We start from the raw sequence: 12,757 nt of genomic DNA, 5'->3' as shown, positions 1-12,757 counted from the left end.
ACCAGGTTCAACATTTGTGAATTTACATTTTGGAGATTCCATGATAAAGTAGAGTGTAATCATTAGAAAAAACTGGCTCTTGCCCCCGTCTGGGAGTATGACATTATCACATTCCAGAACCTGAAAACCACCAAATAGTGAGTGTATCAAGTTTGGAGCTGCTATTATTTAGTCTGTGAGATATGTGTTCTTTAAATGCAATACCTAATATGCTACATGACCCTTTCTGAGCCTTAAAACAAACTCAAAAAAACATGCTTTATTCACGCTTTAATACAAAATCGTCTTCACATTTTGACAGTTTTATTGCATCACAGGTAAAAATCCGGACTTCTCAGTTACTTATTCAGTTTTCAAGACCGTAATTCATCACCGCACGTCAGCAAACACAAACTAGCTTTTTAGTCATTCCAGTAGTTGTGTCTGTCTGAAAGTAATGCTCAAATATTTTAACCGATTACAACTTAATAATTTTCTTTGCTACATATAAAGCATTTCATTTCATTAATTGGATTTTAATAGCTTTTATTAAAAAATATCTTGATATATGCATGGTGTAGAGGGACACGGACAGAAGAGGAGCACTTCTTTCTCTTCTTTCTTAACTAAGTTATTATGGATGGAGAGGCCTAAATATCTCTGTTTGAATCATTTTTAACAATGTTTAAGTTTGTATAATACGGGTGAATTAGACGTGCATATTGATCTTCATATTTCGTGATCTTTTTTAACCAACTTTAGGAGTAATTTTCTGCATCAATATTGGTTCAAAAGTGGAAGAGAGTTTGAAGTGTTGAAGTCTCTGTCAGAAAAGTCTCTGTGTGGAGGCGTCTTTTAGCCACAGCTGTTCAAAGATACACGACTTTGAGAGCTTGATGTAGGCGTAACTCTTTCATGCTTGAGATTTTTTTTCATTTTCCCCATGACAATTTGATCTCGCGAGATTTTGTGGCACAAGATGTCATCCCATCACTACAAATGACTCAGTCCAATGTAACTGTCAGTCAACACTTTATTACCTCTGTATTGTTGAATGTCTCCACTAACTCTTATGTTTTTTTGTGTGTTTTTACAGAATGAAAAGCAGCTGGGTCACTCGGCGAGCAGGTCCAGCAATATCTCAAAGGTAAGGAACACTTGTCACTTGTGTCATGATACTAGAGTATCGTTATCATAAGCTGCTGTATTGATATATCGCCAAGAGTATTTTTTTTGCATCTTTTAACATTTTTTATATATATTTTTTTGTGACTGCACTATTTTTTTTCTTATTTTGTGAAGAGAAGCTTGTTTATACTATACACTTGACATATTGGCTGTTTTGATGATTAAAATACATGTATTGCATATTAACTTAGCACAGTTAGTGATTTAATAAAGCAATATTGTTGCTAAAATGTGTTTAGTTCTTATATTGATTATCGTATGCATCGCCATATCCATGAGTTTTGTGCTGGGGGGGACAAACATTTTAGCATCAAGGCACTACATTCAAGATTTAAAGTGTGTATTGCCATGTGCACAGTAATGAAACGCCTTGCTCTGTACAATGAAATTATTGCTTTACTGTCCACACCACATTGCATGAATTAGAACTATTCCGTTGTCACCAGAGCTATTGGCAATGGTGAAAACAACCTGCATAGGCTCATGATATCTCCAGTACTGCCCCATAGTGACCTGAGACATAAGGGACCAGGATTGATCCAGGAGGACTAAACCAGGACTGAATCAGAACTAAAACAGGACTAAAACAGGACTAAACCAGAACTGAACCAGGACTGAGTATCTGGAGGGAATACTCAGGGAGAAAGGACCTGCGCTGAGCTCCGCGTGAATGCACTTTGCAGACACCCTGCTCGGGGTTCTCTCTCTCTCTCAAGTCCAACATTAGTCCTGGTTTAGACCTAGTTTAGACCTGGTTCAGTCCTGTTTTAGCCCTGGTTCAGGGCTATGAGCCATGTATCGAGTATCGTATTAAATCTTGAGAGACCCTGTGATTCCCAGACTTTGACTTTTTTTGCATATTGTGTCTTTCTTCATTCTTGTATATAGGTTTAATAAGAAAACGCCTGACATCTTAAATTAACTTTTTGTGTATCTTTCTTTTTATCTATCTCTCTATCTTCCTATCTATCTGTTTATTTTCCTATCTATCTATCTGTTTATCTAGTAACTGTAGAAGTAGTACAATTAGTTGCACTTGCAGTTAAAACATGGGATATGCATAAGGATAAGAGCCTATAGATAACATGATAAACACACTACTTCATAGAAACTGTGTGTGTTTGTGTGTATACTAGCAATGCGAGGACATGCTTTTTATACCCGACTCCATCTTTGTACACTGATGTGATATTTTTAGACGTGTGGAAAATTCAGGTACACATGCAGCGGCTTCAAGGAAATGAGTTTTTAAAAAGTAATTTGACTTTTCGAGATTGAATTTAGGCTTGAATCACACCTGGTCGTGGAGAGGGGGCGGTGTGTAACCTTTGGCAGCGTCTAAAGCTTGTATAGACTCAGATGAATAGTGGAAAGTTGCATTCGCTACGGAAGCCCAGAAGGGACATGCTGTTGTCTGGTGTAGTTAATTGTATTCTGTGGACACATGGTATAGACTTTTTATTTTTTGAGGGGGTCTATGACTTGCTTGTTGCTATGGATATTTGATTGCTCTGTCTGGAATGTTCCACAGTATGACATTAAACAGCTCTACCTTATAATCATTCAATTACAGGTAGTTGTATAGCTCAGAAATACCGAGAAAAACAGGCATTCTGACTGTGAGCGGGGTTGAATCTCCACAGATCTGACTTGTAACTTGGTCTGGTTTGGTCTCCATGAAGATAGAAAGGTTTAATGCCATATTGTGAAACATTCCAGACAAACAAGAACATCTCCATGGAGAAAAGTGTTTGATAGGCCCTCGACCAGAAAAGTTACGCATGTTTGATGGAAATTTATACTGTGGAAAGATTTCTCTCAATTTGTCTTCGTGTCTTTGTGTCTTTTTATCGAACTTTTTTCACAAATAAACCGCACCGGACTTTAAACGAAACACAACAGTTAGATGGCTCAGTCGGACTTTGTTTGGCGCGTTCACGGTGACTCTCAGTTTTGTTCAGTCGTGGCGTGTAGGGAGGATGGTGTCTGGGACCTCTGGATTGGCGTGTTCGCAGTGACGTGTTCGACTCGTTCCTCCGTTCCGTTCCTCATCGGCGTGGAGTGATGAGTGTGGCTGCGGGTGTGTTTCGCTGCGCGGTCGCTGTCTGCTCCGTGTGTGTTTGCGTGTGGGTGGTGCGGCTTTGTAGTTTACTGAAGTCGTGCTGGGACACCTGAGTGGATTCGTGTATACGGCGCTCTGGATTCGTTTTTTGATGGGGTTGGAGTTTAAGAGTGCGCCCTATAGCCCTGAAAATATGGTAAATAAATATGATTCCTACCTGAGACCAGACCCCCACAGGAAAATACTGATTATGATTGATAACATTGAAATAGTGATTAGTTTCTGTTTTTAGAAACTCATTTGGTTTGGTAGTTAAAGAAAGACCCTTCAGTGTACACACTTCTATTCCCTTTTGCTTAGTAAACTTGTCGGGAAATGCATTTGAATATGGATGCAAATCAGATCCAGCACATCTGGTCGCACATCAGTAGGAGTCATCACCTTTGCACTTTGAAATGTCCTCTGGTAATCTCAGGCGATATAAACTCGGTGCTTCGTAAGATTCAGGGTCAGATGTTGGAGGGACAATCTGCTGCCTAGGCCCTGTCCATATCTGCTGTAACAAGAATAAACCTCGATCTACATTCCAAAAACTCATCGGGCTTCGCAAATGGATTAATTATTTATCATCAAGAGATATATATGTTTTTCTACAACACACCTTTTAGAGATATATTAGTTGATACCGGTACTTCTTAAAGTGTTGTATATCAGCACTGTAAACAGTATTTGAGTTTGTAGTAACTTGAACTTGATCATTCTTTTATTATGGCTTAAAGCTGACAAGAGTCAAGTTTGTGTAATATTGGACTTTTAATTGTTTTATTGTGTGATGAACTGTATCAATGAGCTACATCAATACCCAACTTTATTTTTTATATGTACACTACTGGTCAAAAGTTTTTGAACACCACACTTTTTCCAGTTTTTTAGTTTTTTACTGTTTACTGTTGACCAAAATCTAAACTTTTGATTGATGAACGTGTCCACCTTTGGCAGATGTAACAGCTGAACACACTCATGACTCGTTCTTTTTACAACAGAAATCAAATATTCTTCAGAAAGTTCTTCCCAAGTTTGTTGCAGAAGTTTCCATAAATGTATGGTACTTGTGGGTTGTTTCACTCTTCTATCCAGTTCATTCAAAACCAGGTCGATGAGGTTTAAGTCTGGACACTGTGCTGGACACTCCATGTTTTCAAGCTTTACCATCTTGTTCTTTTTTCCTGAGGTAGTTTTGGCAGAACTTGGACTTGTTTTTTGTACCTTTTATCTTTTTTTTTACCTTTGTCTGTTCTGTTCTTACCTTTGTACCATTTCAAGCTCTTCATTGGACTTGCACGAATTGAAATGCAGTAAATAACTGGAAAAAATCTAACACTTTTGACCGGTAGTGTCTTCTCTTGTCTATCTGTAAAAGTAGTACTGTTAGTAATATTTTGTAGTACGATGCGATTTCCCATGTGACTACCGAAGATTGAACTCGTCAAAAGGACTTACATGGAAAAGGTCAGAGAAAAAGTAACTTAAATCAAATTGGCCTTAGATTTTATAACCAATTACAGCTGAAAATCTGACAACAGCAGGTCCAGAGTTACACCAGAAACTTACGAATATTAATATGTGACTCATCAATCATAGCTCTAATTCCTTTTAAAGGTCCTATATTACGCAAAATTGACTCTTGTGAGCTTTAAGCCGTGTTATAAAGTGGTTATGAAGCAGTACTTTTATGTCTGAGAGGAGAACTCTTAAATATGCAGCGTTAAACATGTGTGAATGAAACAAAACGCAACTCCAGGCATGTTTAAAGATGAGAAAACAACATCACAACACAGATCAGAAAATAGGAGTAAAACAGAAATATAGGACCTTTTTGAATTCTTCGTCGAAAATCCTTCTCTTCTCCTCTCACTTCCCGAGGGCGCGAAAGGTCAAATCTTGCACACCGCTCCAATCCTCTGAGCCTCTTAGCGGATCAGGCCTGTACCGCTGCTGCTAATAGACGCCGGGGTCAGAGCGTTTCCACGGCGACGACCCCGCTCGGCCCGGCGATCGCTGAGGGCTTGGGTTACACCTGCGCTATGGAGTGACATTAGGAGGACGGTGTTACAGTACATCTGAACACAAACACAGGCAGGTGCACGAGTTACAGTTCTATAAACAGAAAGAGATTAGTAACATTTGAAAAGATGAGGAAAAGGTCAAAAATGCAGCTGCTATTTCTTCAAACCACTCCACTGTGTTTTAAACTCCACACACCTTCACTAGAGTCATTTGGATCATTTTAGCTCTGGAATTGCCAATCTCTACTGAACTAAAGGTAAAAAGTGGATATTAACTTGAAAATTACCACTGCATGACATCACAAGGTGGAACAGAGCATTTTGAGCTTTAGAGATGTAGGCAGACTAGTAATAAATGATTACTCAAACATGTGAATGAAACAAAACACAACTCCAGATAGTAGGGGTGTAATGATATTGATATATTCACGGTATAAACCTCGCGGCAGGATATTTTTTGCGATAATGTTGGAAAAGCTTTTCAGAGATATAACAATATCCAAATCTCTCGGTACAATTTTTTCATGATATACATCTTACGGTACGATATTTATTGTGATATTGTATGGAGGCTAACAAAATCGTTAATATGCGACTTTTTCCTCTTAAAATGCCCTGACAAGACTTAAACAAAAGAACTAAGACTTAAAAGAGCTTAGAACTGTTATTTCATTTTGTAGTTTGGAATGAAATGGTGCAAAGGATCATGGTCTATGTAGTTCTTAGGGTTAGTTCTTTTTTTTAGCTATTGCTGCAACATAACTCTTAATTTAAGCAAAGAGACTTGTAATTCGATATATTGTGATGGTCCATGATATTATTGTGAGAACTTTGACGATACGATATCACGATATTTCAGTTATTGTTACATCCCTACCAGGTAGTGTTGTAATACTCAAGAGAGACCGGTCTTGGATCTCGAGACCAGCCTCAAGACCGTTTTTTTACGCTCTTGGTCTTTTCTTGGACTGGACCGCATTTGGACTCGGTCTTGTCTCGGTCTTGAAGGCACTTGGACTCTGTCTTTTCATGGACTTGAGGTCTGAAACTAGACAATTGTGATTATATTTCATTACGGCCACTGCTGTCGGCAGTAAACCTGGACTGGTGTGAGGGAGCTCGGGGCTCCTCACTGCAGAATGTGCACTTGTTTGATATACATGTGCCAAAATAACTGTAAAATACAAATAAAATAAATGTTGAAAATTGAGAAAATGGTCTTAATTTGGTCTTTATGTGGTCTTGGTCTTGTCTTGATCTCAACCTTTAAAAGTCTCGGTCTTGTCTTGATCTCAACCGTCAGAGGTCTTGGTCTTGTTTCAGTCTCGGGATCCTGTGGACTCAGACTGGTCTCAATTAGTGCGGTCTTGTCAACAACACTAACTCCTGTTATGTTTTTAATGAAATATAATAACATGACTTAAAGCTCACAAGACTCAATTTTGTGTAATATTGGACCTTTAACCCATTTGAAGGCATAACTGAACTTTAAATCACGTTGCTGATCTAATACTACATGATTTACGCCTTGGTTTTTGTTCTCATAAGAAAGACAGGTCCCCATGACGTGAGCGTGTACAGATTTTAGTCCCCACAGTGTGATAAACACCTGCCCATATCACCTGCAGGAGCGATGGATGTAACTGAAGTCGTGTTTCGTGATTATGATGGAGCATCTGTGGCTAATACACAAGATGACTGCAGCTGGGACTTTAAATGAATACAGATGCTAAGATGGCTACACAAATTTGTAATAATTTGAACACATGCGCACTTTTATTTATGAAGAAATGCTCTTGTGAAGAGCGTTTCGGTTTTTGTAACCTTGAAATGAGCAGCCAAGCTTTTTAAAATAACTCACTCTCAAGGCCCTTGCCACCATTGTTGTGTGCCTGTATTATTTATTTAAACATGTAACAAAAAATTATTGCTTTGTCCAGAATGTTCCCTGGCATATTCATCCAGCATTTATTCCTTATGTGAGTTTCTCTTGCTCAAAAATACAATAATTCCTTCTGTGACTTTCCATTTAGATCACTGTCTGTTTTATTGCTTTAAAAATGCTATATTCGATGAAAACAATGCATAAACATGTGTAATTAGTTTCAGTTTTGTTTATGATGGTCTCACTCCCCCCTCCCCTTGCTCCCCCTTCAGAGCGCCATCACATCACAATCACTGTGCTTTCTGCTAATGAAACTACTGCACATCACATCAGATTTGAGAAGCTGTAGTGTATTATTTTGTTGGTAGAGCGTTTGTCTACTGAATCCCGCTCTCGACATAAACATCACTGGTTGAGCGGTCAGATCCAGGTGTGATTCCAGCTCCCACAGATGAATGCTGATGTTGTGTCCTTGGACAAGTGTCTGCGTACACTGGTGTATGAATGTGTGTGTGAATGGGTGAGTGTTTTCTTGGTGTAAAGCGCCTTGAGTGCCTTGAAGGTGGAAAAACACTGTATAAAAATGTGACCATTTTACGCTCTTGTATATTTAGGAAAAATGGCCATGCAGGAGCATGGTTGATGTAGGCTTGTGAGTGGAGCCTTGTGCCAGAGGTTTGGACTTGTATACAGCGAACCATAAGGAGGGTTTTATTAGGGCCCGGGAGAGAAGGCAAGTTTACTCCAATAGGCATGGGTAACAAATAAAACCACTTCAGGCATGTTTTTGATTAGAGAACTCATCCAAAAATCTATTTCATGTAAAGCTCCTTCTTTGAGAATGAAAATACTATTTTTGGGTAAAGGACGGAAGAAAAAATAAGCAGAACTTTTGCCTAACTCTAGATCTTGGTAGTAGGGTTGGGCAGTATCCAAATTTTGATACCGTTAAACCGTCTCAGCATTTTACAGGGACCGTGACTAATGAAGAATTATTTTTTGTCTTGTGCTTGTGAATGGTATACCATTCAGAAACAGAATAGCAAGCATTATATTATACTAAAAATACTGAAGAGAACAAAACCTGCGTCTGATAATCCAGTGTCTTATGTATTCATTCTGGTTGTGCTTACAGACCTCGAACTGATTTTATGTGGTACACGGCGCTCAAAAATCTGTCAAAATGTTTTGGTATAAATTTGGGAAAGCAAAGCCGCACTGCTATAGGGTCTATGCATATGACCTGCAGAATTATAATCTCAAGTTTCACATGAGCCATCTTCAACGTGACAGATGCACAGAACAGACTCACCATCAGCACACATCCTCTGTCTTATTCCACTGAGTCATGACATTTAGTCCGACAGAAGCTGATCGTATCGGCGCACAAGGAGCGAGCTGTTTTTATCACCATTTATAGTTTAGGCAAATTGTGGTTTTAAATTTCATTTCTGTAAAATGTAAACAATTGTGCACAAAGCTTCATTAAATACCATCCATCCATTTTCGTCCACTTATCCGGGGCCGGGTCGTGGGGGCAGCAGTCTAAGCAGGGACTCCCAGACTTCCTTCACCCCACACACGTCCTCCAGCTCCTCCGGGGGGACCCCGAGGTGTTCCCAGGCCAGTCGAGAGACATAGTCCCTCCAGCGTGTCCTGGGTCTTCCCCGGGGCCTCCTCCCGGTGGGACATGCCCGGAACATCTCCCGAGGGAGGCGCCCAGGAGGCATCCGGAACAGATGCCTGAGCCACCTCAACTGGCTCCTCTCGACATCATTAAACACATTATTACTCAATGCATATTTGACTCCTTGTGCTGAGCAAACAAATTTAGGTATCAATAAATTATATTATTATATTAGGTCCTTATGTGCTGCAGATTTTATTTAATGACGGTAATGAAACTGATACCGTTGCTATGTTTTGATACCTCAGTACACCTTAATACCACATTACTGCCCAACCCTACTTGGAAGTTATAACTGGGTCCAGTCAAGTGGTAACGGAGGGAAACAGGAGCAGATTTTTTACATTCAAATGTCTCTTATTCAGAAACTAGAGGGACTATTGAAATAAGTAAAGTAGAATCAGAATGTAGGAAAGAGTTAACACTCCAACAGGGTCAAGTTAAACCTGTGATATTCTTTCAAGTTGTTGACAAAAATTTTTTAAACTCATGTCGTTAACAGAGGGAATGAAATATGCAGCACTTTTTGGGCAATAAATCCAAACAGTGATAACTCTTGGTTCTCACTTACATATCCTTAACAAACTGGTTTGAATATTTGCTTCATATAGTTTTCTACCATATGGTACAAGATTAGATTGAAAAACCTCTTGCTTTTTGAGTCATGAGATTTTTTATTAAGAAAGGTCATGGTAACAGAGGGAAAAGTAACGGAGGGAAAATTGTGCAAACAAGTAGAAGGTGCAGGATTTTACATCATTTGTCAGCTATTTTCTTCCAAATACTATTACTATTTGGATATTATAATATTACTTCAAAATGAAAGGAAACTGTTTCTATAAAATATGTCAGTCCTTCCAAGCAAATTTTTATCATTTTAAATACTTTTTTTTTTTTGTAAATCATGTACCTTCATCAACAGTTCAAAGATGGAATAACACAAGATATGATGAAATACATCCATTTATTACATGATTTGCAGGTCTTTGAAAATTTGGGAAATAATTTTTGTTCCATGTTTCATACATGGTCTGTTTAAAACGTATGGAACTTTAGAACCAAAAGTGGTACAGAAAAAAGGTAAATAGTTTCATAAACTAGAGTACATATGTATCTGTTCAATACATTTTTATATCATTAACTTGAATTTTTGGCCTTGCTGTTTACTTCTGCTCGACCGGGCCCAGCACTGTTGACTTAAAGGTGCATTGTGTAACTTTTCTGGTTTCTTCATGGAGATGTTGTTGCTTTGTCTGTAATGTTTTAAGGTATGGTAAACGTTTCTATCTTCAACCCAGCTCAGTAAGAATGTCTGTTTTTCTAGGTATTTTTGAGCTGTAATTGAATAAACGTAAGATAAATATTAGCTCGAGTTGTTTAATGTCATACTGGGTAACATTCAAAGCAGCGCAGTGACATAAACATAGAAACAAGCAAGTGACAAACCCGTGACCTTTAAGTGGCCTTGCTCTTAACCACAATTACCGCTTTCTACTCTAAGAAATGCGTTACCCAATATCCCTGCAATAATACACTTTTTTCAGTTACCTCCTGACTTGTTCTCTTTGTCTACCTTCCAATGTAAATTTCTACAGCTCCTTGTACGCTTCAGTCTGCCGGTCTGGTCATTTCAGGACACCTCCAACGTGCGGCGATAAATCCAAAATGGACTCCCCTCTCGACGCATTCAAATATCTAATCTTTCAGAGTGAGGCGTTCAAGGTGCTATTCAGAAATGTTCTGGAGGCCGCTATGACTTTTTAGCGTTTTTTTACTTCTTTTCACCCGTGAGCACCGCTGAAAATCCACTTTGCGCTTTTTTGAAATGTTATACAAATCGCTCCAACTTTACCGCACGTCTGTTTAATTCACACGAGTTTCTCCGTTGACTTATGACACAACTCAAACGACTCAAAATAGCGACTGGGGTTGGAATTTTAAATGAATACAGATGCTAAGTTGGCTACACAAATTTGTAATAATTTCAACACATACGCATCTTTGCTTATGAAAAAATGCTCCTGTGAACAGTGTTTCATTTTTGTAACCTTGAAATGAGCAGCCACGCTTTCTAAAATGACTCACATTAGCTCAAGGCCTCTGTCACTGTTGGTGTGTGCCGTATTTTTCATTCAAAAATGATAAGATAGTTATTCCTAAGTTCTTACTGTATTCAGACTTAAAGGTGCATTGTGTAACTTTTCTGGTGGAGGGTCCATCAAATGTTTTTTCTCCATAGAGATGTTGTTGCTTTGTCTGGAATGTTTCACAGTATGGTATTAAACCTTTCTATCATCATGGAGACCAAACCATACCAAGTTACAGGTCAGATCTGTGGAGAGGTGACCCCACTCACAGTCAGAATGTCTGTTTTTCTAGGTATTTTTGAGCTTTAAAACCACTTGTAATAGGCGAGTTTCATTGTTGACAAAAGCGCGTGTTGCATGCTGGGAATTATTTTGGTCGGCGGCAATAAACACTAATTCAACATGACGGACGGAGTGAGAAAGCACGTAAAGGGTATTGATCCTGGTTATTTATTCACTCTAACGGCAGAGGACCCAAGAGCATTTGACCAGAAATTGGTCATAAGCATCGACGGAGCGACAAATCACCCTTTTCAACCTCCGACAAAAGGTGGACCAAACCAAATTTCTGGTCAGAATCGCCAACTACCTGGACAAATATTCACTTCGGCGATATCCACAATGACTTGGTGGAAACTCCTGGGCCATTCACAGCAGAAAAGATGAAAACCTCCAAGAGTCTGGATGTGTTGTTGAACTTGTTGGAGTCCACGGTTTGTTAGGATCTTCTACGTTTGCTCTGCGGATGTTTGAAAGCCGTTTAATTCACCGTTAGTGGTTCTTTTCACTCAGAATACGAAAAAGACATTTTCCTTCTTCCGTGCTTCTATTTGTGCATCCGATAATGCAGCAGAAATTTATCATTATCGGGGATAAATACGCGAGGTTATGCACTGTGTTTGACGCTATCGTGTTTCTTGCCTCTGACCAAAATATTTCCCAGCATGCAACGCGGGCTTTTAATAACAATGACGTCAGCTGAAACTCGCCTATTGAATAAATGTAAAGTAGAGCTGTTTAATGTCTGTGGAACTGTGTACGGCATTGTTTCCCAAAGACTAGGTCGTGACCGTCAGGTGCGTCGCATGAGATTTTTTTTTTTGGGTTGCCTTGTCACGATCTGCATGTAGGTCTGCAATATACATACATTTTCACACACACCCTACTTCTCACTACTTCTCACTTCTTCTCCCTGCAACCCGACTGCTCCTCACTTCTTCCCCCTGCTTTGCACTTCTTCCCCCTTCTCCTCACTTCTTCTCCCTGCTCTGCACTTCTTCCCCCTTCTCCTCACTTCTTCTCCCTGCTCTGCACTTCTTCCCCCTTCTCCTCACTTCTTCTCCCTGCACCTCACTTCTTCTTGATGCTCCTCACTTCTTCTCTATTCACTCCCACTCCTCAATTCTTCTCTGTTCACCACCGCTCCTCACTTCTTCTCTGTGCACCCTCCGCTCCTCAATTCTTCTACATGCAAGCAGCAGGGCCTCGCTTAACCTCTTTTCTGTGGGAAACACTGACTACTGTTTTTCATTATTTAAAACTTAAGTAATATTAATTGTTCAGAGAGACACGATCACTCAGACAACAATAAAATACCCTCATTAATGTTCAATAATGATCAAATCCACCTTTATTTTGTGATTTACTAATAATGTCTATTGACTTGGGTCGCAAAGATTTGTGCCTTTTAAAATATGGGTCTCCAGAAAAAAAGGTTTGGCTAACACTGGTGTAGGGTGACCAGATTTTCAAAATCAAAAACTGGGACACCTCCTGGTTTGGGGTGGTTGGTAACTGTGAAAC

The 12,757-nt window shown here is 39.3% G+C and overlaps 1 protein-coding gene across 3 annotated transcripts in view; it reads left to right on the top strand.

The window, feature by feature from the left end:
* Positions 1 to 12,757, top strand: part of marchf8 (membrane-associated ring finger (C3HC4) 8) — a 435,761-nt gene that overhangs the window by 298,136 nt on the left and 124,868 nt on the right. For all 3 annotated transcript variants that reach the window (XM_020929310.2, XM_020929318.2, XM_055162636.1), the window contains exon 3: positions 1,076 to 1,126. In XM_020929310.2, coding sequence (XP_020784969.2) covers positions 1,076 to 1,126 — 51 coding nt within the window. The remainder of the gene's footprint in view (positions 1 to 1,075; positions 1,127 to 12,757) is intronic.

Source organism: Boleophthalmus pectinirostris, unplaced genomic scaffold (genome assembly GCF_026225935.1).
Source record: "Boleophthalmus pectinirostris isolate CB_2022bp ecotype Guang Dong unplaced genomic scaffold, ASM2622593v1 HiC_scaffold_5, whole genome shotgun sequence".
In the NCBI taxonomy this organism is placed as follows: Eukaryota; Metazoa; Chordata; class Actinopteri; order Gobiiformes; family Gobiidae; genus Boleophthalmus; species Boleophthalmus pectinirostris.
This window is presented reverse-complemented; position numbering and strand designations above follow the sequence as displayed.